Source organism: Salvelinus alpinus, chromosome 2 (genome assembly GCF_045679555.1).
Source record: "Salvelinus alpinus chromosome 2, SLU_Salpinus.1, whole genome shotgun sequence".
Lineage (NCBI taxonomy): Eukaryota > Metazoa > Chordata > Actinopteri > Salmoniformes > Salmonidae > Salvelinus > Salvelinus alpinus.
Window position 1 is genome coordinate 101,779,337 of NC_092087.1, and position 25,211 is coordinate 101,804,547.

General features: G+C 41.2%; 1 protein-coding gene across 6 annotated transcripts in view; it reads left to right on the forward strand.

The window, feature by feature from the left end:
- The window catches only part of LOC139546522 (zinc finger protein ZFP2-like), a 415,728-nt gene that overhangs the window by 302,079 nt on the left and 88,438 nt on the right, over positions 1 to 25,211 (forward strand). Inside the window, exons 1-4 of one of the 6 annotated variants that reach the window (XM_071355101.1) lie at positions 6,888 to 8,223; positions 8,666 to 8,763; positions 8,899 to 9,076; positions 24,989 to 25,086. The exons of 3 other annotated variants lie outside the window; for them this stretch is intronic. In XM_071355101.1, the coding sequence (XP_071211202.1) occupies positions 8,007 to 8,223; positions 8,666 to 8,763; positions 8,899 to 9,076; positions 24,989 to 25,086 (591 nt within the window). In that variant the 5' untranslated portion in view covers positions 6,888 to 8,006. Of the gene's footprint in view, positions 1 to 6,887; positions 8,224 to 8,665; positions 8,764 to 8,898; positions 9,077 to 17,659; positions 20,192 to 24,988; positions 25,087 to 25,211 lie in introns of those variants that run through there. 2 more of the 6 variants (XM_071355006.1, XM_071355064.1) reach the window with 2 other exon arrangements.

The following is a 25,211-nucleotide window of genomic DNA, read 5'->3' on the forward strand; positions in this document are numbered from 1 at the left end:
CCATCAAAATGTATTGGAATGGAGCATCAAGCTCATCACATGCACTTTCACCACCCTGTGAAGTTCATAACTTATTTCATCTGTAGCCTAATAAACTGCATGGGTTCCCAAGTCGTAGAGGGAGGACCACACAACATATCATCACGTGACTCCAAGTTAACTAAGATGTGATGGTTATTAAATCAATATTTGAGCATTAAGGAGTTTCCACCTCCATTTCTCGCTTAGACATTTTTACTGACACAAATATACAAACAAATTGTCAAATGAAGTAACAAATCGTCTGTCGGGATTTATAAAAGTGTACAGGCATATCCATTCTGATGATTTATATCTGACAGAGGGGCTTTAAAGGAATAGTATGGTGACATCTTAGCGGGGCTTTAAATAAATAGGATTATTCATTAATTTAATACTCCTATACCAACAATACACTGCAGCTTTGACGTCAAGAAGAGAATAGGCTGATGGGTGGTGGTGCTACTATATAGGTAAGGCTGTCCAATATGAATGTTCAATACACACAATAGGTTGATCAGTAGCCAGTTAGCTAGCTGCTACAGTCCAATATGAATGTTCAATACACACAATAGGTTGATCAGTAGCCAGTTAGCTAGCTGCTACAGTCCAATATGAATGTTCAATACACACAATAGGTTGATTAGTAGCCAGTTAGCTGTGCTGCTACAGTCCAATATGAATGTTCAATACACACAATAGGTTGGTTATGGAGGTGATGTACCACAGTCAAAGTTCTGCAATAAGAGCTAAGACACTAATATTTGTGTAAACTATACATAGTTGTGTTCTGTGGTTGTCACTGAGTTGGCTGATATCCCATTTTATGAGGTCACTCCACAGTTAAGGCTGTACAGTGACTATACAAAGTCTACACTCTACACTTTGTGTTAGTAGCTGATGACAGAAGTGACAGCCTGGACACACATCAAAGTTTGACACCGTCAGTGTTGTTGAGCAGAGAATCAACCAGATTGATTCACAGTCAGTGTTGTTGAGCAGAGAATCAACCAGACTGTCCATGTTGAAGATACTCAGGTGCATAATACATTTTATTTGTTTAATTCTGTTTTATTCAATTAGAAAATGTACTCTGATTGAGAACAAGCACATCTGTGAGCGTTATACATTATAACACCGATTGACTAAATGATGACGTTGACAGCTTTGTAGTAAAACCAGGGTCGGAGTCAATTCCATTTCAATTCCAGTCAAATCAGGAAGTAAACCAAATTCCACATTTTCCTCATTGAAAAACATAGAAGAGAATTGGCATTTTCAGTTTACTTCCTGAATTTACTGGAATATTCTAAAATTGATTAAATTGGGAGGTGTTCCTCATGAATCTGCACAACAATTGTGACTCTGTAATGACGAAGCAAATACAGGATTTTAGAAATGTTTGCAAATGCAATTTAAAATTAAAACTGAAATATCACATTTAAATAAGTATTCAGAACCTTTACTCAGTGCTTTGTTGAAGCACCTTTGGCAGCGATTACAGCCTCAAGCCGCCTTGGGTATGACACTACAATCTTGGCACACCTGTATTTGTGGAGTTTCTCCCATTCTTCTCTGCAGATCCTCTCAAGATCTGTCAGGTTGGATGGAGAGCGTCGCTGCGCAGCTATTTTCAGGATTTCTTCAGAGTTGTTCGATCGGGTTCAAATCCGGGTTCTGGCTGGGCCATTCAAGGACATTAAGAGACTTTTCCCAAAGCCACCTCTATGTTTTTCTACTGTGTGCCTTGTGTTGTTTTCCTGTTGGAAGGTGAACCTTTGCCCCAGTCTGAGGTCCTGAGTAATCTTGAGCAGGTTTTCATCAATTATCTCTCTGTCCTTTGCTCCGTTCATCTTTCCCTCGATCCTGACTAGTCTCCCAGTCCCTGCTACTGAGAAGTGGCTTCCGTCTGGCCACTCTACCAAAAAGGCCAAATTGGTGGAGTGGTGCAGAGATGGTTGTCCTTCTGGAATGTTCTCCAATCTCCACAGAGGAACTCTTGAGCCCTGTCAGAGGGACCATCGCGTTCTTGGTAACCTCCCTGGCCAAGGCCCTTCTCCCCCAATTGTTCAGTTTGGCCGGGCGGCCAGCAATAGGAAGAGTCTTGGTGGTTCCAAACTTTCCATTTAAGAATGATGGCGGCCACTGTGTTCTTTGGGACCTTCAATGCTGCAGAAATGTTTTGGTCCACTTCCCCAGATCTGTGCCGTGACACAATCATGTCTCGAAAGGAGTATATCACATCAAATGTAGGCTACTTAAAGTTCATTAGAGAACAGGCATAATGCTCGTACACTTGTCTCATGTTTTCTACAAAAATAGAATTGTGCTTTTGGTCATTAAGCCTCATTAAATCAAACTGTATAAAGCTGTATGTTTTTTATTTCAACACCTGCTCCTAAGCTGTACCTCAGTATATTACTGGTACCCCTGTATATAGCCTCCACATTAACTCTGTACTGGTACCCCCTGTATATAGCCTCCACATTAACTCTGTACTGGTACCCCTGTATATAGCCTCCACATTAACTCTGTACTGGTACCCCCTGTATATAGCCTCCACATTGACTCTGTACCAGTACCCCCTGTATATAGCCTCCACATTGACTCTGTACCGGTACCCCCTGTATAAAGCCTCCACATTGACTCTGTACTGGTACCTCCTGTATATAGCCTCCACATTGACTCTGTATTGGTATCCCCTGTATATAGCCTCCACATTGACTCTGTACTGGTACCCCCTGTATATAGCCTCCACATTAACTCTGTACTGGTACCTCCTGTATATAGCCTCCACATTGACTCTGTATTGGTATCCCCTGTATATAGCCTCCACATTGACTCTGTACTGGTACCCCTGTATATAGCCTCCACATTGACTCTGTACTAGTACCTCCTGTATATAGCCTCCACATTAACTCTGTACTGGTACCTCCTGTATATAGCCTCCACATTGACTCTGTATTGGTATCCCCTGTATATAGCCTCCACATTGACTCTGTACTGGTACCCCTGTATATAGCCTCCACATTGACTCTGTACTAGTACCCCCTGTATATAGCCTCCACATTGACTCTGTACTGGTACCCCCTGTATATAGCCTCCACATTGACTCTGTACTGGTACCCCCTGTATATAGCCTCCACATTGACTCTGTACTGGTACCCCCTGTATAAAGCCTCCACATTGACTCTGTACTGGTACCCCCTGTATAAAGCCTCCACATTAACTCTGTACTGGTACCCCCTGTATATAGCCTCCACATTAACTCTGTACTGGTACCCTGTATATAGCCTCCACATTAACTCTGTAGTGGTACCCCCTGTATATAGGCTCCACATTAACTCTGTACTGGTACCCCCTGTATATAGCCTCCACATTAACTCTGTACTGGTACCCCCTGTATATAGCCTCCACATTGACTCTGTACTGGTACACCCATGTATATAGCCTCCACATTGACTCTGTACTGGTACCCCCTGTATGTAGGCTCCACATTAACTCTGTACTGGTACCCCCTGTATATGGTCTCCACATTAACTCTGTACTGGTACCCCCTGTATATAACCTCCACATTGACTCTGTACTGGTACCCCTGTATATAGCCTCCACATTAACTCTGTACTGGTACCCCCTGTATATAGCCTCCACATTAACTCTGTACTGGTACCCCCTGTATATAGCCTCCACATTAACTCTGTACTGGTACCCCCTGTATATAGCCTCCACATTGACTCTGTACCGTTATCCCCTGTATATAGCCTCCACATTGACTCTGTACTGGTAACCCCTGTATATAGCCTCCACATTGACTCTGTACTGGTACCCCCTGTATATAGCCTCCACATTGACTCTGTACCGTTATCCCCTGTATATAGCCTCCACATTGACTCTGTACTGGTACCCCCTGTATAAAGCCTCCACATTGACTCTGTACTGGTACCTCCTGTATATAGCCTCCACATTGACTCTGTATTGGTATCCCCTGTATATAGCCTCCACATTGACTCTGTACTGGTACCCCCTGTATATAGCCTCCACATTAACTCTGTACTGGTACCTCCTGTATATAGCCTCCACATTGACTCTGTATTGGTATCCCCTGTATATAGCCTCCACATTGACTCTGTACTGGTACCCCTGTATATAGCCTCCACATTGACTCTGTACTAGTACCTCCTGTATATAGCCTCCACATTAACTCTGTACTGGTACCTCCTGTATATAGCCTCCACATTGACTCTGTATTGGTATCCCCTGTATATAGCCTCCACATTGACTCTGTACTGGTACCCCTGTATATAGCCTCCACATTGACTCTGTACTAGTACCCCCTGTATATAGCCTCCACATTGACTCTGTACTGGTACCCCCTGTATATAGCCTCCACATTAACTCTGTACTGGTACCCCCTGTATATAGCCTCCACATTGACTCTGTACTGGTACCCCCTGTATAAAGCCTCCACATTGACTCTGTACTGGTACCCCCTGTATACAGCCTCCACATTAACTCTGTACTGGTACCCCCTGTATATAGCCTCCACATTAACTCTGTACTGGTACCCCCTGTATATAGCCTCCACATTAACTCTGTACTGGTACCCCCTGTATGTAGGCTCCACATTGACTCTGTACTGGTACCCCCTGTATATAGCCTCCACATTGACTCTGTACTGGTACCCCCTGTATATAGCCTCCACATTGACTCTGTACTGGTACACCCATGTATATAGCCTCCACATTGACTCTGTACTGGTACCCCCTGTATGTAGGCTCCACATTAACTCTGTACTGGTACCCCCTGTATATGGTCTCCACATTAACTCTGTACTGGTACCCCCTGTATATAACCTCCACATTGACTCTGTACTGGTACCCCTGTATATAGCCTCCACATTAACTCTGTACTGGTACCCCCTGTATATAGCCTCCACATTAACTCTGTACTGGTACCCCCTGTATATAGCCTCCACATTAACTCTGTACTGGTACCCCCTGTATATAGCCTCCACATTGACTCTGTACCGTTATCCCCTGTATATAGCCTCCACATTGACTCTGTACTGGTAACCCCTGTATATAGCCTCCACATTGACTCTGTACCGGTACCCCCTGTATATAGCCTCCACACTGACTCTGTACCGGTACCTCCTGTATATAGCCTCCACATTGACTCTGTACCAGTACCCCCTGTATATAGCCTCCACATTGACTCTGTACTGGTACCCCCTGTATATAGCCTCTACATTGACTCTGTACCGGTACCCCCTGTATATAGCCTCCACGTTGACTCTGTACTGGTACCCTCTGTATTTAGCCTCCACATTGACTCTGTACCTGTACCCCCTGTATATAGCCTCCACATTGTCTCTGTACCGTTATCCCCTGTATATAGCCTCCACATTGACTCTGTACTGGTACCCCCTGTATATAGCCTCCACATTAACTCTGTACTGGTACCCCCTGTATATAGCCTCCACATTGACTCTGTACCGGTACCCCCTGTATATAGCCTCCACATTGACTCTGTACTGGTACCCCCTGTATATAGTCTCCACATTGACTCTGTACTGGTACCCCCTGTATATAGCCTCCACATTGACTCTGTACCAGTACCCCCTGTATATAGTCTCCACATTGACTCTGTACCGGTACCCCATGTATATAGCCTCCACATTAACTCTGTACCGCTACCCCCTGTATATAGCCTCCACATTGACTCTGTACCGCTACCCCCTGTATATAGCCTCCACATTGACTCTGTACCGCTACCCCCTGTATATAGCCTCCACATTGACTCTGTACCGCTACCCCCTGTATATAGCCTCCACATTGACTCTGTACCGCTACCCCCTGTATATAGCCTCCACATTAACTCTGTACTGGTACCCCATGTATATAGCCTCCACATTGACTCTGTACAGGTACCTCCTGTATTCTTTATTGTGTTACTTTTTTTCTTTGGTTTTATTACTAAATATTTTCTTAACTCTTATTTTTCTTAAATCTGCATTGTTGGTTAAGGGCTTGTAAGTAAGCAATTCACAGTAAGGTTGTATTCAGCATTTCACGGTAAGGTCTACTACAGTTTAGCCTACTCAAACACTTGGGTCAAACAAAGGGATGCTATGTTAGCTAGCTGGCTATGACTATCCAACACAACACTGGAACTCTTCCAAGTCAAGGTAAGCTTTTGGTTTTACTAATTTATTGCCACTGGGACCCGCCAATGTAAGTGCTAAACTGCTTACTGACTGTACACTGTAATGTTACTGCATGATTGTAGCAGGTTTACTAACGCGTTAGTTCTATTAGCTATGTTGACTATGACATTACTTTAGCTAATATGGTGACAAGGATGTAGGCTGTGTGTAGCAGTTATGGTATGGTTTGACTTGGAAAGGTTTTTTCGCCTGGTCACATACAGCTGATGTGTTGTGCATTGAAGTCCAGAAGCAAAGGGAAAAGGTGAGAGGAGGAGAGAAGGAATACAATGTGGCTGTTATGAAAGTGAACTGTGTTTATGCATGATCAGGGGTGTATTCATTCCGCCGATTCTGTTGACAAATGTTTCTTAAACGGAACAAGACCAGGATAAACATACCTGAATTTGTCCAGTAATATCTCTATTTCAGCTAGATGCAGGCGAGAGTGTGCAAGGCGATATTGAATGTGTCACTGTCTGTCCATGTGTCACTGTCTGTCACCGCAAAATTTGCTCTCGACCTGTGTGAACCTACATTCTAAACTTTCATTCATAGGCTAGGTTGCTACCTCATGATGGGTATAGGGGAAATGTTAGTATCATGTAGTAGCCTAAACCTATTGCTGTTACATTGAACAGGGTGAGTGAAATATGAATGACAGTCATCCAATATGCTGTAATAGAATTAAGGCCATGCTCATGAAAAAAACAATCGTCCTGCCTCATCTTAAACGGCACTGACCACCACTGTTTGGGTGGTGGACCATTCTTGGTAAACATGGGAAACTGTTGAGCTGAAAAACCCAGCAGCGTTGCAGTTCTTGACACAAACCGATGCGCTTGGCACCTACTACAATACCCCGTTCAAAGACACTTAAATATTTTGTCTTCCACATTCACTCTCTAAATGGCACACATGCACAATCCATGTATCATGTCTCAAGGCTTAAAAATCCTTATTTAACCTGTTTCCCCCCTTCATCTACACGGATTGAAGTGGATTTAACTAGTGACATCAGTAAGGGATCATAGCTTTAGCCTGGATTCACCTGGTCAGTCTAAGTCATGGAAGGAGCAGGTGTTCTTAATGTTTTGTAGACTCAGTGTAAAGCTCTACAGATAATCAAGTGCTATTTGCATGTGATGCATTTGCTCTGTTGTTTACAGGATGATTTGTATCTTATAGAGCGTGGCTTTAAGGGAATAGTATGGTCACATCTAGATAAAAACGAATGTGAAAAATAAACAGAGAAAATGTGTATTAACACACTACCTATTCATATAAGTATTTATTAATCATCTACATATTCATATTGAGCTTCTACGTCTGTGTACAGGAACGTATTATTTGGAAGAGAAAATATATCAGCTTATTGTTAAATTATTATGACGTTTTTTCCAATACAAAAAGTGTAGTAACTATTGTTACCAAACTGCGTTACCCACTCCAGTCAGCAGATGGCGAAGTGCGTCTTTCAGGTGTTGCTTCTTGCGTGACGTGTCATTTTCTGGACCGGACGCTTCTTCAGGAACAACAACGCGGATACTCTTTCAACCACCTCGGTAGCTTGCTAGCCAACATAAAACTGAAAGGTTTACGTTTTAGACCATGTTTGTGTACATTAGCTAATCCCAGTGTTTTAAACAAATTTCGGTTGACGTATCAACTGCTTAACTTTAACCTAATTTGCTTGTTCAATTTGCAAACTTGTTAAAGATTGATACTGAGCCTAGCACTAGGCTAGTCGCTAATGCTAGCCAGCTAGCTAACATCCCTGACCATGAGCTCACCAAACTACTCCTCCCTTGCTAATGAAGAGGGGGTCTGCTGTATGGAGAAAGAATCTTTCAGAATGAAAAAGGAGGAAGAGGAGGCTGTTATAGTGAAAGAAGAGAAAGAACCTTTTAGAGAGGAAGAGGATGCTATCTCAATAAAGGTGAAGGAGGAAGACGTTTTCGGAGTGAAAGAGGAGGAGACAGAAGATCCGATTAACACCAGTGAGTACTGTCTTGAAAACAGGGGCACAAACTATGCAGTTGTTGAACTGTGGGGGCGTTCTACTGAAGTTCTATACTTGAATATGTTGTTCAGTACTGTATAAATTGTTAAAGGTTCGATCTGCCATTGGTACATTTTTTGTTGGGACTTTTCAATTAGATGTATTGAATTCTCCATGTGGTCTATATTAAAGTTCCCCTCATCTAATATAACAGGCTTTTAAAATTCAATATTGGTGCATATTTTCTACTTAAAATATCAAAGGGACGCAAAAGTCACCCATTTTGTGGAACGACCCTTTTACATTTGCATCACAAACAACATTTTAGGAAATCGTGATGAAAGTGGCCATTTTAGACATATTCATGCCTCTTGTAAGACTCTGTGATTGCAATAGATGGTCATAAGTTTACCATCTGTTTGATGTCCTCGTTCACACAGGAGAGAGACATGACTATCGTGGATCCTCTGGGGAGCCTCAACAACATCCTGATGCTGACGAGGCAGAGAAGAGTCTCTCCAGATCAGAACACCAGATGGTACAGCTTGGTTTGGTCTAGCATACAGCTTGCTCTATCGGGGTCTGGGCTGGGTTTCTGTAATGCACTTTATGTCAACAGTGACATCAGCATCCATAATGATATGTGTCTGTGTCCCCTCTTTGTGGTTATCAGGACAACACTAGCCCTTCCTCCCTCCTGGAGTCCCCATGTCGTGCCTCTCCCGGTAGCACCTTACTGCTGGGTATGAAGAGGTTGTCTGTGCTGCTGGTGGACTGCAGGAAAACAACGGGGCTGAGTGGAACTGTGAGAGGAGGAGGAGAGAAGAAAGGATCAGATTTGACTCATCAAAGTAAGTTCTGTAGTTCAGTTTGAACAAATAAATAGATCTGCCCACTGGTATCTGTTACCAGGACAACCAGCAGAGTTCTGTTAGTCGACAGGATGATAGACTGGTATCTGTTACCAGGACAACCAGCAGAGTTCTGTTAGTTGACAGGAAGATAGACTGGTATCTGTTACCAGGACAACCAGCAGAGTTCTGTTAGTTGACATGAAGATGGACTGGTATCTGTTACCAGGACAACCAGCAGAGGTCTGTTAGTTGACAGGAAGATAGACTGGTGGATATGGATGTTATGAATATCATAACACTGAAAAAGGATTCTGCCAATGAAAAGAGAGAAACCAATAGACCATATAAAACCTTGATGAAAGTTAGCTTTGGAGAGAAAGTTTCAATGGTCCGTTGTAAGGTGCAAATTTTACAAAAACTTTTTCTTAAAACATTATGGATGTTACATTGCCTGTCCCAGTCAACCCCCGTATCTTTACAAGACTGTAGAACAGGCAAACTAAACTCCAGACACTGTTAATTAATTAACTAATACTGGAGGGAAGCTGTGATCAGGCTGCCCACTCAAGAGAAAGCTTCGAACTGTAACCAGTGCCTGCAACCTTGTTCAGGTTATCAATCAACCTACCAGGGTAGTTACAAACAGTACAGAAATTCAATCATCAACATATTTTGATCATATCTTTACTAATGCTGCAGATATTTGTTTGAAAGCAGTATCCAAATTCATCGGATGTAGTGATCACAATATAGTAGCCATATCTAGGAAAACCACAGTTCCAAAAGGCTGGGCCTACTGTTCTATATAAGAGGTCATACAATTGTTTGTAGTGATTCCTATGTTGTAGATGTTGTTAGGTTCTTTTTTTCCACAGTAAATAACTCACAGACACTAGAGAAGCTTTAACCAAGTTTAATTATTCCCAAAGGTTATGTACAGCTGCAATTCAGACATCCCAACATTTGTTCCATCCAGATATATATCTCACTTAAGACACTCCTCCTTCTCTCCAATCCTTACATCTTATGGTTCCACAGGAAGAGAGTAAAGAGGGTAACAGGATACCAAACCTTCGTCTCCCTGATGAGAATCTGTCCTGACCTCAACCCCTCCTTCATCTAATCCACAGATGGCTGTAAAAACTGTTAAATCCACGTGGATTGATGAGGAATTTAAAAATGGTATGATGAAGAGGGAGGCAAAAGAGATGGCAAATAGGTCTGGCTGTATAACTGATTGGCAAACCTATTGCAAATTGAGAAATCATGTGACTAAACTGAATAAAAAGAAGAAACTACACTATGAAACAAAGATAAATGACATGAAGAATGATTTTAAAAAGCTTTGGAGCACCTTAAATGACATTTTGGGCAAAAAAATCAACAATGACATGTCACTGGTGTTTGACAACGTGGATGGAAAATGATTGAGGATAATAGCGGCCGATATTTCCACTTCTATTCGCATTATCTTCAATTTAAGCCTACTAGAAAGTGTGTTCCCTCAGGCTTGGAGGGAAGCTAAAGTCATTCCACTACCCAAGAATAGTAAAGCTCCCTTTACTGGCTTAAATAGCCGACCAATCAACCTGTTACCAACCCTTACATTTAAAAAAATAAATGGTGTTTGGCCAGATACAATGCTATTTTACAGTAAACAAATTGAGACTTTCAGCTTATAAGGAAGTTTGTTCAACAAGCACAGCACTTACAAATGACTGATTGGCTGAGAGAAATTGATGACAAAAGTATTGTTGGGGCTGTTTTGTTAGACCTCAGTGCGGCTTTTGACAGTATCGATCATAGTCTGCTGCTGAAAAAAACGTATGGCTTTACACCCCCTGCTATATTGTGGATAAATACATTTAAATAAATGTAAACTTTATTTAACTAGGCAAGTCAGTTAAGAACAAATACATTTTTTCAATGACGGCCTAGGACTGCCTTGTTCAGGGACAGAACGACAGAGTTTTACCTTGTCAGCTTGGGGATTCGATCCAGCAATGTTTCGGTTACTGGCCTACCGCTCTAACCACTAGGCTACCTGCCGCCCCAGGGCTACCTGTCTAACAGAACACAGTGTTCTTTTAATGGAAGCCTGTACAACAAAATCAAGGTAGAATCAGGAATTCCCCAGGGCAGCTGTTTGGCACCTTCTTTTTCCCAATCTTTACCAAGAACATGCCAATGACATTTGAGTTAAGCCAGTGTGTCTATGTATGCGGATGACTCAACACTGTACACGTCAGCTACCACAGCAACTGAAATGACTGCAACACTTAACATAGAGCTGCAGTTAGTTTCAGAATGGGTGGCAAAGAATTAGTTAGTCCTAAATATTTCAGATGACCTTAAGTTACATGTTCTAATATGCTAATTCTGTAGCGGTATTGTTAGAGGGGGGTAAAGATAAAGATTTTGTTGGGGCGCCAGGCAGGTATTAACCCTAGTTATTAAAGTTAGTTATTACCTATTATAACATTATTATCATAAATATGATTAAAACTGAAAGGATGAGAGTAGAATAGATAGAGTAGCGCTTCCAGACACATTCTAAACATGATGGAGTCTTAAAGGAGGACTGTAGCATCTAATGATGAAACATTATGGAGTCTTAAAGGAGGACTGTAGCATCTAATGATGACACATGGAGTATTAAAGGAGGGCTGTAGCATGGAGTCTTAACTTCTTGGAACTATAGGGGGTGCTGTTCCGCATTAGCATATTTGGGTCTCCAAATTAAACTGCCTCGTGCTAAATTCTTGATCGTACAATATGCATATTATTGTTATTATTGGATAGAAAACACCTTCTAGTTTCTATAGAAGTTGGAATTTTGTCTCTGAGTGGTACAGAACAATTTCTACAGCACTTTTCATGACAGGGTTCAGATTTCAGAAATTTTTACCTCTGATCTGGGGTCTGTTTTTAAGGCGACAGTGAATGCTATGAAGAAACCGACACTGCCTACGTCTTCCTCTGGGTGTCTGTACGTCATCACGTTTTCAATGAAATCGATGGGACATTCACAGCCATTATAAAAGACCAAAATGTACAGAGACCCCCCTTTCTCATCGTGCGCCTGAAGCGTGAAGGACATCGGACCTGCCTCGTTCCAAATCGTTTTCTAACCAGCAATATTTCTCCGGTCATGTTTTCAGTCGTTATAGTTGTTAAAAACATCATAATGTAGTTAATTTGAACCGTTTTATAGCAATTTATATCCGTTTAGTGCGATTTTGAGGAATTTCTTTGTTGTGCACTCTGAAACTTTGGACACGCTTTGGGGTGTCGGTCGTTGGTGGTGGACATTTCGAAGGACAGAGGACATCTATCGACCAAAAGACGTTTATAACATAGAAAGGATACATTGCCCAAGAATCTGATGGAAGAACAGCTCAAAGTAACCAATATTTAATATGATAAATCGTGTTTCTGTCGAAATATTTTAAACGCATATTTCGCCATTTTGTTTGGTATAGCTTCACTTGGCGAACCCTGTATTGAAAAGTAAGGATAATTTTAAAAATGTAAATCAGCGGTTGGATTAAGAACTAATTTGTCTTTCGATTCCTGTCAACCCTGTATTTTTTAGTCAAGTATATGATTAGCTTTCAATTAAACTAGATCACTCTGATAGATGACGTCAGACATATTGAGGCTTGATTTCCTAGTATTTTTATTGTGTAACCACGGTTTTGTATGGCTAAATATGCACCTTTTCGAACAAACTGTATATGTATGTTGTAAAATGATGTTACAGGAGTGTCATCGGAAGAATTCTGAGAAGGTTAGTGAAAAAATTAATATCTTTTGGCGGTGATTACGTTATAGCGCTCTTTGGCTGGAATCGATGCTCTGGTAACGTTTGCACATGTAGTATGCTAACTTATCGATTTATTGTGTTTTCGCTGAAAAACGCTTAGAAAATCTGAAATATGGTCTGAAATCACAAGAACTGGGTCTTTCCATTGCTATGCTTTGTCTATTTTTATGAAATGTTTTATGATGAGTAAATTGGTCATACACGTTGCTCTATCTAGTAATTCTAGTCGATTTGTGATGGTCGGTGCAATTGTAAACTGTGATTTCTACCTGAAATATGCACTTTTTTCTAACAAAAACTATCCTATACCATGAATATGTTATCAGACTGTCATCTGATGGTTTTTTTTATAGGTTATTGGCTATCAATATCTTAGTTGAGCCGAATTGGTGATAGCACCTGAAGGAGTAAGAAACTGATGGAGTTAGAATAGTGGTGTATTTTGCTAACGTGTTTAGTTAATAGATTTACATATTTTGTCTTCCCTGTAAAACATTTTAAAAATCTGAAATGGTGGCTTTATTCACAAGATCTGTATCTTTCATCTGGTGTCTTGGACTTGTGATTTAATGATATTTAGATGCTACTATCTACTTGTGAAGCTATGCTAGCTATGCTAATCAGTGTGTGGGGGGTGTGGGGGGTGATCCCGGACCCGGGGTAGAGGCTCGTGAAAGGTTAAAGGAGGACTGTAGCATCATGAGGTAGTCACCTGAAATGCATTTCAATTAACATGTGTGCCTTTTTAGAAGTTAAGTTGTGAAATTTCTTTCCTTAAAACCTGTTTGGGATAGGGGGCAGTATTTTCACGTCCGGATGAAAAGCGTGCCCAAAGTAAACTGCCTGCTACTCAGGCCCAGAAGCTAGGATATGCATATAATTGGTAGATTTGGATAGAAAACTAAAACTGTTAAAATAATGTCTGTGAGTATAACAGAACTGAAATGGCAGGTGAAACCCCGAGGACAAACCATCCAGGAGGAATTTTTTGTTGTTGAGGTGACTCTGTTTTCAAATGGCTTTGTGTGGCACTTTTCTGTGGCACTTGGTTGCAGTTCCTATTGCTTCCACTAGATGTCAACAGTCTTTAGAAATTGGTTGATGTTTTTCTTTAGAGAAATGAAGAAGTACGGCTATTCAGAACGAGGGTCCAGCCTAGTGCTCTCTAATGTTTTGATCCGCGCTCCAGGTCACACGCTTCACGTTGTTTTTATCCTGTATTGAACACAGTTTATCCCGTCTTAAATTTTCTCGATTATTTACATTTTAAAATACCTAAAGTTCGATTAGGAAAGTTGTTTGAAATGTTTGGACAGCGTTTACAGGTAACTTAACTTATTAGATATTTGTAGTCATGCTGGGTGAGTTGGAACCGGTGTTTTTTTTATCAAACGCGCCAAATAAATGGACATTTTGGAGATATAACGACGGAATTAATTGAACAAAAGGACCATTTGTGATGTTTATGGGACATATTGGAGTGCCAACAGAAGAAGCTCTTCAAACTTAAGGCACAAATTATATAGTTATTTCTGAGTTTTGTATCGCACCTGGCGGGTTGAAATATGATTGTCATGTGTTTGTTTGATGGGGTGCTGTCCTCAGATAATCGCATGGTTTGCTTTTGCCGTAAAGCCTTTTTGAAATCTGACACGGTGGCTAGATTAACAAGAAGTTAAGCTTTAATTTGGTGTATTGCACTTGTGAATAAAAAATATTTTGTGCTCTGCAATTTCACCGGATGTTGTCAAAACGTTCCGCTAGCGGAACCCCTAGCCATAACATTTACATTTACATTTAAGTCATTTAGCAGACGCTCTTATCCAGAGCGACTTACAAATTGGTCCATTCACCTTATGATATCCAGTGGACCAACCACTTTACAATAATGCATCTAACTCTTTTAAAACCTCTTGACACTACAGGGGGTGCTGTTTCAACTTCGACATTTAGCGTTCCCAAATTAAACTGCCTCGTACTCAATTCTTGCTCGTACAATATGCATATTATTATTACTATTGGATAGAAAACACTCTCTAGTTTCTAAAACCGTTTGAATTATTTCTCTGAGTGAAACAGAACTCGTTTGGCAGCGAAATTCCTGATAGGTACTGCAAAATCTGAAAATGTTGACTCTGTTCTAGGATCAGTTTAAAACTCTGTATGCATCCTATGGGTCGTCATGAACTGCACCCGCCTTCACCTGGATGTCAGTAACCAATGAGAAGTGGAATGGAGCTTCTACGTAGATCTCAGAGCTTATAAAACCCCATGGCATGCAGTGTCCGCTCTTTTCGACTTTCTTCAAGACGCAGAGGACATCAGAATGGCATGCTCAAACGCTCTCGTTTTAGGCCTTATGTATATCCGTCTGTGATTTAATTCAATATAAGTGTTAGAAACATCATAACGAAGTTATTTTAAACCGAGTTATATCAGTTTATGCGAGTATATTGCTATTTTCGGTATTTCCTTAGTATTGCGCTTTGAGGTTTGGGCATGTCTGTGCGACATAGCTATTGTTAGCTGCTAATTCCAAAGGTGAAGAGGACGTTTTAGGACCGTGCAACGATTCTTTTGGACAAAGGACATCTTGCTCAAGATTCTGATGGAAGCTCGTCCAAAAGTAAGAGATATTTATGATGTTATTCCGTATTTATGTGGAAAAATGTAAAAGTGTTTGGTCGCCATTTTTGCAGGCACTGGTCTGGCTGTAACGCACACTGTATGTCTAGTAACGTTAATTTTAAAAATCTAACACAGCAATTGCATTAAGAACTAATTTATCTTTCATTAGCTGTCCAACTTGTATTTTTTAGTCAAGTTTATGAATAGTTTTCGATTAGAATAGGTGCTTCACCAAGATGGCGCCGGACAGATTCCTCTAAGTTTTGGCCAATAATTCTCATTGTATAACCACGATTTGTGCCGCTAAATATGCACATTTTCGAACAAACTCTATATGCATTGTGTAATATGATGTTATAGGACTGTCATCTGAAGAATTCTGAGAAGGTTAGTGAAAAAATGTATATCTTTTGGTGACTTATACTAATCGCTATGTTTTTGCTTGAATCAATGCTGTTGTGATGTTTGCTATTGTGGTAAGCTAATATAACGTTATATTGTGTTTTCGCTGTAAAACACTTAGAAAATCTGAAATATTGTCTGGATTCACAAGATCTGTGTCTCATCTGCTGTACGCTGTGTATTTTTAAGAAATGTTTTATGATGAGTAATTAGGTAATACACGTTGCTCTCTGTAGTTATTCTAGTCGCTTTTGTTGAGTTTTGTGATAGTGGCTGCAATGGTAAACTATGATTTATACCTGAAATATGCACATTTTTCTAACAAAACATATGCTATACAATAAATATGTTATCAGACTGTCCTCTGATGAAGTTTTTTCTTGGTTAGTGGCTATTTATATATTTTTTGGTCGAATTTGTGATAGCTACTGATGGAGTAAAAACTGGTGGAGTAAAAAAATGGTGTCTTTTGCTAACGTGGTTAGCTAATAGATTTACATATTGTGTCTTCCCTGTAAAACATTTAAAAAATCAGAAATGATGGCTGGATTCACAAGATGTGTATCTTTCATCTGGTGTCTTGGACTTGTGATTTAATGATATTTAGATGCTAGTATTTACTTGTGACGCTATGCTAGTCAGCTTTTTTACTGTGGGGGGTGCTCCCGGATCCGGGTTTGGGAGGAATTAGAGGTTAAGGGGGGGGGGGGGGGGTAGAAGGATTACTTTATCCTATCCTAGGTATTCCTTAAAGAGGTGGGGTTTCAGGTGTCTCCGGAAGGTGGTGATTGACTCCGCTGAACTGGCGTCGTGAGGGAGTTTGTTCCACCATTGGGGTGCCAGAGCAGCGAACAGTTTTGACTGGGCTGAGCGGGAACTGTACTTCCTCAGAGGTAGGGAGGCGAGCAGGCCAGAGGTGGATGAACGCAGTGCCCTTGTTTGGGTGTAGGGCCTGATCAGAGCCTGAAGGTACAGAGGTGCCGTTCCCCTCACAGCTCCGTAGGCAAGCACCATGGTCTTGTAACAGGTTTTAATGTGTTTGAGCCAATCAGTTGTGTTGTGACAAGGTAGGGGTGGTATACAGAAGATAGCCCTATTGGGTAAAAGACGAAGTCCATATTATGTCAAGAACAGCTCAAATAAGCAAAGAGAAACAACAGTCCATCATTACTTTAAGGACCATCACAGGAATGGAAAGCCCAGAGTTACTTCTGATGCATAAGTTCATTAGAGTTAGCAGCCTTAGAAATTGCAGCCCAAATAAACGCTTCACAAAGTTCAAGTGCTTTGTATCTTGTGCTTTGTATTTTCGACGTAAAAACAAGTTTTGGACTTCCACACAAAATTACTTCTTTAGTTTTTTTATGTTTAAGGAAGTGTGTAGGTCACATTCTGTATCATACAGCTATGAAAGTTATATATTTAGAACCACCTGCTTCTTTGGAATCTAGCGACGTCTGTGTCTTCAGTGTCTTCAGTGTCCTAGAACTGTCTATTTTTTTGTGTTCTGACTTGTAAAACAGGATGAATAAAATAAGTAATGTAAACATAGCAGTAATTGCCAGGAAGCTCTACATTTGTTTTAAAATCACACTATAATTGTTAAAACTGGCCTCAGGTTATTGAGAGATCTGATTTAGGATTTACCCTCGTAGCAAGGTTGTTTTATCATGTGGAGGTTTCATTCGGGTCTCTATTTAAAAATAACACAGTGTCTTTGGCAGGAGAAAGACCAGACTCAGAGGAACCAGAGCCAGGGACGTCCGAACCAGCAAGACGACAACAGTGCTCCTACTTTAGAAAGGGTTGTAACCGGTTATGGAACCTGAAACAACACGAGAAAATACACACAAGGGAGAAGCCTTACCACTGCTCCCAGTGTGGAAAGAGTTTTAAGCTTTTAGGAACCCTTAAAGCCCACGAGAAAATACACACAGGGGAGAAGCCTTACCACTGCTCCCAGTGTGGAAAGAGTTTTAAGCTTTTAGGAACCCTTAAAGCTCATGAGAGAATACACACAGGGGAGAAGCCTTACCACTGCTCCCAGTGTGGAAAGAGTTTCAAACGGCCTTGTCGTCTGAAACAACACGAGTGTGGAAAGTGTTTCAGCAGTTTAGGGGAGCTGAAACGACATGAGATAATACACACAGGGGAGAAGCCTTACCACTGCTCCCAGTGTGGAAAGTGTTTCAGCAGTTTAGGGGAGCTGAAACGACATGAGATAATACACACAGGGGAGAAGCCTTACCACTGCTCCCAGTGTGGAAAGTGTTTCAGCAGTTTAGGGGAGCTGAAACGACATGAGATAATACACACAGGGGAGAAGCCTTACCACTGCTCCCAGTGTGGAAAGAGTTTCAATCGGCCTTGTCATCTGAAACAACACGAGAGAATGCACACAGGGGAGAAGCCTTACCACTGCTCCCAGTGTGGAAAGTGTTTCAATCGGTCAGGGGACCTGAAACAACACGAGAGAATACACACAGGGGAGAAGCCTTACCACTGCTCCCAGTGTGGACAGTGTTTCAATCGGTCATGGGACCTGAAACGACACGAGAGAATACACACAGGGGAGAAGCCTTACCACTGCTCCCAGTGTGGAAAGTGTTTCAATCGGCCAGAGGACCTGAAACAACACGAGGGAATACACACAGGGGAGAAGCCTTACCACTGCTCCCAGTGTGGAAAGTGTTTCAGCCAGAAAGGAGGCCTGACCCAACACGAGAGAATACACACAGGGGAGAAGCCTTACCACTGCTCCCAGTGTGGAAAGTGTTTCAAACAGCCAGAATATCTGAAACGGCACGAGAGAATACACACAGGGGAGAAGCCTTACCACTGCTCCCAGTGTGGAAAGTGTTTCAATCGTTCAGAGGACCTGAAACAACATGAGAGAATACACACAGAGGAGAAGCCTTACCACTGCTCCCAGTGTGGAAAGTGTTTCAGCCAGAAAGGAGGCCTGACCCAACACGAGAGAATACACACAGGGGAGAAGCCTTACCACTGCTCCCAGTGTGGAAAGTGTTTCAAACAGCCAGAATATCTGAAACGGCACGAGAGAATACACACAGGGGAGAAGCCTTACCACTGCTCCCAGTGTGGAAAGTGTTTCAATCGTTCAGAGGACCTGAAACAACACGAGAGAATACACACAGGGGAGAAGCCTTACCACTGCTCCCAGTGTGGAAAGTGTTTCAGCCAGAAAGGAGGCCTGACCCAACACGAGAGAATACACACAGGGGAGAAGCCTTACCACTGCTCCCAGTGTGGAAAGTGTTTCAACCAGAAAGGAAGCCTGACCCAACACGAGAGAATACACACAGGGGAGAAGCCTTACCACTGCTCCCAGTGTGGAAATAGTTTTAAGGTGTTAGGAACCCTTAAAGCTCATGAGAGAATACACACAGGGCAGAAGCCTTACCACTCTTCCCAGGGTGCAAAGTTTTTGCCCATTTAGGAAGCCTGAAAGAACAAATGAGACTACACACAGAGGAGAAGGCTTAGAAATTGCTCAGACTGGGAAAACATATTACTCATCACAGTCACTTGAACGTCATGAGAGAATCCACACAGAAGAGAAGAATTACTTGTATATCGATATTTCACATCTCATTGACTTAAAATTCATCAGAGAACATACACAGTGCTCCCATTGTCTTATATTGTTGACTGATAATGTGTTTACTTGTTTTTACCATATGAAATTAAATGGTACAAGGTATACTCAAACATATTTGTTTGTTTTTATTAGAAAACATGAATTTAATATGGAGTATGTCAGTTTGAATATAAAGTAGATCAGATTCCATGTGTTTAAATGGTCCTTTTTAAAACTCTTTGTGTGTGTTTATCTGGGTGTGTCATTCCTCCAGCACTACAGATAATACAGTGATATTTGGATGTGATGCATTTGTTCCATTGTTTACATTTGCATTGTTGGCCCACTGATGATTTAATGAAATTCAAATATTCAGACTGTAACAGAAAATGTTAATTGTATGTGTGTCCACATAACTGATTATGTGACTAACCTTGTGAAACTGTCCTATTATAATCTCCTGTTCTTGGGACCATCATTATGTGTTGCAAACCAGCTGCACCTGCGTCCTTGTATGAATAAAGTCCCGCCCAGGAACAGGAAACTATAAAGATATGTGCTCATCACCCAATGCTTCAGGAATTCAGACTGTCTACACTGCGCTGTGTAACTCTGTTATTCTCTCTGAGCTCAGAAATAAAGAATCTTGGTTTGACTTGGACTCCAGCAGATCCTTATTTTATAATATTCACCACAACTCACTCACAGATTGCTGTTTATCATTGTCTCAATGAAGAGTTCCTCGTTCAACTTTTCTGGGGGCAATTACAAGCCTCCCACTGGTTGAATAAACGTTGTTTCCACGTACTTTCAACAAAACAAATCCATGTGATGATGATAGATGTAGAAAACTGATTGGATTTGTAAAAAGCCATCAACATCAGGTATTTTTAGTTATTTTTCATCCAACTGGCAACCTAAATCCAATGACAGGTGACATTTTGTGTTGATTTCATGTTGAATTCACTTTAGTTGACGACTCAAAGAAATGTAAATAGAAACTAGATGTTGAACTGACGTCTGTGCCCAGTGGGCTGGTTTGAATACGTGGCAGGTGTTGGATCAATATCCACCTTAGTAGCTAAGTTTCCATGCAATTTGCGACAGATTTTCATGTGAATATTCTAAAGTCTGCATAAAACAATATACGCATTTTCCCACCAGAAATGTTTCTATCAAACAGACTCATTGCAGATAAAAGGCTTTGCGTGACAAAACTTAAATATAAATATTTGAGCATAAAGGAGTTTCCACCGCCATTTCTCGCTTAAACATTTTTACTGACACAAAAAGACCCCACCATGTAAAACGAACTAGCATATCGTCTGTCGGCTTTTATAAAATTGTAAAGGCATATCCTGTTTCCATCAGCCTGGTCATTACTTTTGAAATGGTTGGATCAATATCCACCTTCATGATATGGATGAAGCCTGATTTGAAGTGTCTGAGTAGTTCTATCTGATGTCATAATACACCCCTCTGATAATCAAGTGATATTTAGAATGTCTGAGTAGTTCTATATGATGTCATAATACACCCCTCTGACAATAGGTTGACTGGGGAGGTGATGTACCACAGTCAAAGTCCTGCAATAAGAGCTAAGAGACTAATATTTGTGTAAACTATATAAACTGTTTACAATTTGGCTCATGCATCCTCCCTTCTCTCCCCTGTAATGATTCCCCAGGTTGTTGCTGTAAATGACAATGTGTTCTCAGTTGACTTACCTTGTTAAATAAATAATAACCATGTTTCCAGACAAAGTTTATTCATTAGGATATATACAAATATGATGATGTCATAGTGATTTCATGACATGTGAATGAACAAGCCTTTTCATACTTTATAACATGGATATATACAATGCCTTCAGAAAGTATTCAGACCCCTTGACTTTTTTCCACATTTTTTTACGTTACAGCCTTATTCTAAAATGTATTAAATCATTTTTTCCCCTCATCAATCTACACAATATCCCATAATGACAAAACAAAAACAGGTCTTTAGAAATTGTTGCAAATTTGAAAAACAAAATGTTCATAAGTATTCAGACCCTTTACTCAGTACTTTGTTGAAGCACCTTTGGCAGCGATTACAGCATTGAGTCTTCTTGGGTATGACGCTACAAGCTTGGCACACCTGTATTTGGGGAGTTTCTCCCATTCTTCTCTGCAGACTCTCTCAAGCTCTGTCAGGTTGGATGGGGAGCGTCGCTGCACAGCTATTTTCAGGTCTCTCCAGAGATGTTAGACCGGGTTCAAGTCCGGGCTCTGGCTCGGCCACTCAAGGACATTCAGAGACCAGAGACTTGACCCGAAGCCACTACTGCATTGTCTTGGCTGTGTGCTTAGGGTTGTTGTCCTGTTGGAAGGTGAACCTTCGCCCCCAGTCTGAGGTCCTGAGTGCTCTGGAGCAGGTTTTCATCAAGGATCTCTCTGTACTTTGCTCGGTTCATCTTTCCCTTGATCCTGACTAATCTCCTAGTCCCTGCTGCTGAAAAACATCCCCACAGCATGATGCTGCCACCACCATGCTTCCCCCCAGGGATGGTGCCAGGTTTCCTCCAGACGTGACGCTTGGCATTCAGGCCAAAGAGTTCAATCTTGGTTTCATCAGACCAGAGAATCTGGTTTCTCATTGTCTGAAAGTCCTTTTGGTGCCTTTTGGCAAACTCCTAGTGGGCTGTCATGTTCATTTGACTGAGGGGGGGCTTCCGTCAGGCCACTCTACCATAAAGGCTTGATTGGTGGAGAGGTGGAGAGATGGTTGTCCTTCTGGAAGGTTCTCCCATCTCCACAGAAGAACTCTAGAGCTCTGTCAGAGTGACCATCGGGTTCTTGGTCACCCCCCTGACCAAGGCCCATCTCCCCCGACTGCTCAGTTTGGCTGTGCCGCCAGCTCTAGGAAGAGTCTTGGTGGTTCCAAACTTCTTCCATTTTAGAATGATGGAGGCCACTGTGTTCTTGGGGACCTTCAATGCTGCAGAAATGTGTTGGGACCCTTCCCAAGATCTGTGCCTCGACCTAATCCTGTCTCGGAGCTCTACAGACAATTCCTTCTACCTCATGGCTTGGTTTTTACCCTGACAGTCTCATATAAAGGGTCTGAATACTTACTGAAGGGTCTGAATACTTACTGTTATGTAAAGGTATATTGTTTATCTTTAATAAATGTTTCTAAAAACCTGTTTTTGCTTTGTAATTAGATGTTTTATATTTAACTAGGCAAGTCAGTTAAGAACAATTTCTTATTTACAATGACGACCTACCGCTGAACAGTGCCTTGTTCGGGGTCAGAACAACAGAGTTTTACCTTGTCAGCTCAGGGATTCGATCCATCAACCTTATGGTTACTAGCCCAATGCTCTAACCAATAGGCTACCTGCCACCCCAAATGATGGGCTATTGTGTGTAGATTGCTGAATATATATTTTTAAAATCCATTTTCAAATAAGGCTGTAACGTAACAAAATGTGGAAAAAGTAAAGGGGTCTGAATACTTTCCGAATGCACTGAACAAACATCACATTGAATATTCACCTCACTTTTGAAAAGCTCCTTGAGGAAGAAAGGATTCCCAGATGATCTTTTAGATGTTCTGTCTTCAGGATGTTCTGGGTTGATGGCTGTTGGAAAGGGGAGGGGCAGTTGAGTGAGCTGGGGCCTTTTATGGCCCTGCCTCTGGGAGCCTGTCAGCTTGTGACATGATGAGAGAGGGTCTACCTGTAAGATATTTTGTGCTATAAACGTACTTCTATTTGAAGAGGTTTTTGACCATTCAAGGACCTAATCTTTCATTTATATTCTACGTTTAGTTTTTCAAGGTTTCTGATTGTCGCTGTTTTTCTGTTTTTCGCTTCCAAAATCACACTGTTAATAGAAAAACAACAACATTGGATGTTCTAAGTCCACAACAATAATTAAACCACATCAGGAGACCACTTTTGAAGTCTGAGAAAAATATTTGAGATATCTGAGAAGATATTTTCATTTTTTGGGTGTAGATAATGACAACTTGCAGGCAGTAGGGTCAGAATAACTATGGCAAAAATGAATACAAATTATACCACCAGATGAGCCTTGGTCAATTTAGCTAGGAATATGCCACCCTCTTCAATCTGTCACCTAATCCTGCCTATTGGGCAGACCAGCCCTGGAGGAACGTATTGGCTGTAAGAAGGAGGAGAAAACATAACATCTGGTTGTTTTTAAATGACTTCTTATGACATTGTTTGCCAGAATAAACAATGTAATGGGGATTTTTTTCCCAGTCTGCGTTACCCACTCCAGGCAGCAGACGGCGATGTGAGTCTTTCAGTTGATGGTTCTTGTGTGACGTATAATATAGTGGACTGGACGGGAGGCCTCTTCAACAGCGACAAAAGGCTTCTGATTCACCCACCGTGGTGGTTTGTAGCGAACATTAAACCGAACCATTTAAGATCTTTAGACCAATCTTGTGTATATTAATCTTAGTGTTTAGAACATCATTCTGTTTACGTATCTACTTGTTCATTTAAACGCAATTTGCTTATTACATTAGCAAATCTGTTACATTGGTACTGCGCTAGGCTAATGTCCCTGAGCATTTTCAATTTGTATTTATTTCACCTTTATTTAACCAAGTAGACTATTTGAGAACAAGTTCTCATTTACAACTGCGACCTGGCATGAGCTCACTAAACTAGACGGAGAAAGAAGCTCTGATGAAAAGAGAGGAAGAAGCTTTCAGAATGAAAGACGAGGAAGAGGAGGCTATCACATTGAAAGGAGAGAATGATATTACAGTGAAAGAGGAAGATGGGAAAGAGGTTGTCAAAGTGGAAGAGGAGGAGGTAGAAGCTTTGAGAATCAAAAAGGAGGAAGATGCCGTAAAATTGAAAGAAGAGAATGTAGTGAAAGAAGAGGAAGAACCTTTTGGAGTAAAAGAGGATAAGGAGGCTATCTCAATAAAGGAGGAGGAGGCTGAAGATCCGATTAACACCAGTGAGTACTGACTTAAAAACAGGGACACAAACTCTGCTGTTGTTGAACTAATGTGTGGTTTTAAAGGGACATTCTACTGAAGTTCTACACTTGACTATGTTGTTCAGTACTGTAGGAATTGTTTAAGGTGTAATCTGCCATTGATACATATATTTTTGGGACTTTTAAATGAGATGTATTTAATTATCCTTGTTGTCTGTATTAAAGTGCACTTCATCTAAAATAACAGGCTTTTAAAATGCAATATTGATGCATAATTTCCTACTTAAAATGTCAAAGGGAAGTAAAAGGCACCCATTTAGTGGAACGACCCTTTTACATTTACAACACAAACAATATTTGACAAAATGATGATGAAAGTGGCCATTTTAGGCCCTTTTTATACATTTTCATGCCTCTTGTAAGACTCTGTGATTGTAATAGATGGTCATAAGTTTACAATCTGTTTGATGTTCTCATTCACACAGGAGAGAGACATGACTATGGTGGATCCTCTGGGGAGCCTCAACAACATCTTGATGCTGATGAGTCAGAGAAGAGTCTCTCCAGATCAGAACACCAGATGGTACAGCTTGGTCTGGTGTAGCATACAGCTTGCTCTGTCTGGGTCTGGGCTGGGTTTCTGTAAAGCACTTTATGACAACAGTGACATCAGTATCCATAATGATATGTGTCTGTGTCCCCTCTTTA